General features: G+C 55.7%; 1 protein-coding gene across 1 annotated transcript in view; it reads right to left on the reverse strand.

Moving 5' to 3' along the window:
* LOC103923527 (histamine H2 receptor-like) overlaps window positions 1-3,032 on the reverse strand; it is a 48,152-nt gene that overhangs the window by 44,705 nt on the left and 415 nt on the right. The window contains exons 2-3 of the mRNA XM_009331902.1: window positions 949-1,120; window positions 733-882 (exon numbers count right to left, since the gene is read on the reverse strand). Coding sequence (XP_009330177.1) covers window positions 733-882; window positions 949-1,120 — 322 coding nt within the window. The remainder of the gene's footprint in view (window positions 1-732; window positions 883-948; window positions 1,121-3,032) is intronic.

Here is a 3,032-nt window from a genome sequence, read left to right on the forward strand (position 1 = left end):
TCCTGGAGCATTGCTGAGCAATGCTGCACTCCTCTCTCTCACACAAGAGCTCAGAGGAAGAGCTCCGCTACTTTGGGAAGGTTGGGCATGGCTGGGTGATGTTTGGTGACCACTAATTTTGTTTTCCTGACTTCCATCAGCATTTTAATCCATGCAAGCAAGCTGTTAAGTGGCGTGGCCGAGGGCTGGCTACCAGCCCCTTTGCTGCATTTGCTGCCAGACAGTTATCCCTAGCAGAAGGGGACTAAGGGCTGCTGGTTTGAACCACCCAAGTCCCTCGTGCTCAACCAGAGTCCTTTTGCCTCCCTGCGCTTCTGTTTGCCACCTGCAACACGGGGTTAACTGCATCTCCCTCTATCCCAAAGGAGCTGCTAAGATGAAACCCCTAACAGACTTTGCAGTGCTGATGCCTTGGTAGCAGAGGGTCTTCATGCACAGAGCGTGGCTCTGCAGAGGTTTCTGAGACTCCAGCTCACTACGTCTGCACTTTGAGCTGGCCTGGGACCTGCGTATTCGTGGTAAAGGGGTGCTGTGCCCACACTGCTAATCTTCGCTGGGCTCAGCCCAGCACCAACGCTTTGTCGGGATGCTGCCATCCGTGCGTGTCCAGCCAGCGTGGACCACGGGCAGGGGGAGCTCAGCTGGCGAAGGCCCAGGCAGACAGCCCCTCAGGTAGGTGGATATGGCCAGTCAGCTGTTCGCAAGCGGCCGGCGCCGGCGCGGGGGAATTACCTGCTGTTCCAGCAGTCTGAGCAGCAGCTGGAAGACGCTGGCAATAAGACAGCTCATTCTCCGGCTCAGCGAGAGCCTGCGGCCTCTCCGATTTCTCTGCCTGGGCTGCTGCCAGTTCGGTGGCAGGGTAGTACTTCGGTAGGTAGCTTTCTGCAACGGGAAGGACTGAAGTAAAGTGCTTTCTCTGCTGCAAGGCCTTGGGGCCCGAAGCGCTACCTTCTGGCTTTCTCCCTCCTGCGTCATCAGCATGACCGCTGGCTATGATGCTCGGTGCTGGGATGACTTCTCTCCCCTGCCAGACAACACTGTCACTGTAGGTCATCGCCCGCTCCTCCCGGGGTACGGCAAACTCCTTGGCTTTTAGCTGGGAGTCTGCAATCTGCAGCTTCTGCAGAAAGAAGTCCCATGTGAAGGGAGAGACAGTGAGTGGGAAGGCCAGTTGCTAAAGCACCAACAAGCAACGCTACCTGCCCACAGCAAAGCCGGGGCTTTGGAGGGGTCAGCATCCCTGGGGACACAACGGCCACAAAGCAGTTCCATAACTGTCATTAAAAATGCACAGACCGTCGCGGCTTCCTCTTTCTGCCCATCTTATGGCTTGGGACTCTGCTGGGCCCCAGGTGGACAGCAGGAGGGAGCACTGGCACAAGCAGCGGTTTGCTGGTGGGACAGGGAACAGCTCCAAGGTTCGTGTCGGGCAAAGGCTAATGGGGCTGCTGGCATGGCAGCTCTGGGGGGTCTGCTGGCTCCAGCCTCTTCAGCTGCACACTACAGCTCCATCACAAGCCAGTTGCTCCTTTCTAGGGGCTCAGAAAGAGACCTTCCTGCTGTGAGTTCTGCCAGGCTGCTGGGGTCAGCAAGGACCATCTTCACGGGGTTTGTCCATCGTCATTTCGGATCTCCATGGTGGAGATCCAAAAAAATCCAAATTTTGTTCCTCAACCTCCAAGGTCCCCAGGGCTCTCCCCAAGGTGGCTTCTCCTTCACCATGCTGACAATAGGGCAGGTGGAAGCTGCAGAGCTATGGGAACTACCTGTATTTGGGAGCTTCCCCCACCAAGGATGGCCAGAGCTCCTCATAAGGCATCTCCAGAGGGATAGGAGCCTCCAGGAGCCCACGGTGGGGATGGCTCACCAGCCAGTGCTTTCTGGCTCAACCCAAGGAGCTCCCCACATTCCCCTTGGGAACAGGCTACCCTCCAAAATTTGGCAAAGAAAAAAACACCATATTTTTTAAAGAGTTTTTATCCTCTTAAAATAAAACCAAATGCTGGCAGGGCTAAGAAGGAAACCTGGGCCTCCTGAGTACCTCATCATCATGCTATCCTATGGGACAGCTTTCTTCTGCAGGCCTTGGGAGTTAATAAAGAGGCAATAAAAAGTCAAAGGGAGCTGCAACCCAAGGAAAGCAGACATATCTCAGGTTCTCCCTCCCTTTTTATCTCCCAAAATACATCAGGACCTCCACAGGAAGCATGCAGCCTTCAAAAAAAAAAAAAAAAATCAAAAAAAAAAAAAGGAAAAACAGAAAAGAAAAAGAAGTTGAGATGCATGGCTTGGAAACTGCTGTGCTCCAGCAGGCAGGGGTTAAACCTTGCCCTCCCAGCCAGGATCTCGGCTCCTGGAAGCGGAGCAGCCACCTAAGGCTGGGGCTGCCTGGGAAGTGCTCGCCAGCCCCAGAGAACAGCGGGAGCCCCGGGCAGGACAGTTAATGAAGGCTGCTGGCAGCAGGAGCGCTCCCCTGGGGCAGGAGGAGGGGAGAGGGGAGGAGAGGAGAGGAGAGGAGAGGAGAGGAGAGGGCTCCCCAAGCTGCTGCCCAGGCTAGGATGGCAGCGGTGGCCACAGACAGCCCCTCTGTCCCAGCGGGCACCTTCACACAATGATTTCTCTGTTGTCGTCCCCCCCTTTTTCCTCCCCAGCCTGATCTTTTTTTTTCTCCTCTCTCGTGAGCATACGAGCCCAAAGCACTTTAGCAACCGAACATGCCCCCTGCCACTTCTCTGCAGTGGCCCAGTGCAAACCGCAGCTGTCCCCACCGGGCTGCCACAAGCAATTAAGCCAGGGCAGGCCGAGCGAGGCAAATCAGATTAAATAGCTCAGGGGGTCGCTCGCACTGCAAGGAGATTAGAAAGAAAACAACCTCAGCTTCCCCGGAGAAGTCTTCTCAGGCCTGTGTCAGGGCAAGGAGACATCTCCATCCCAAATGCAATCCCCCACCTCAAGGCAGTACCGGGATGGGTCTAATCCTGACGCGCTCCATCAGCCCCACAGGGAGCAAGAGGAGTCCAAAGCTTAGGCGC

This window comes from Pygoscelis adeliae, unplaced genomic scaffold (assembly GCF_000699105.1).
Source record: "Pygoscelis adeliae isolate BGI_AS28 unplaced genomic scaffold, ASM69910v1 Scaffold209, whole genome shotgun sequence".
Lineage (NCBI taxonomy): Eukaryota > Metazoa > Chordata > Aves > Sphenisciformes > Spheniscidae > Pygoscelis > Pygoscelis adeliae.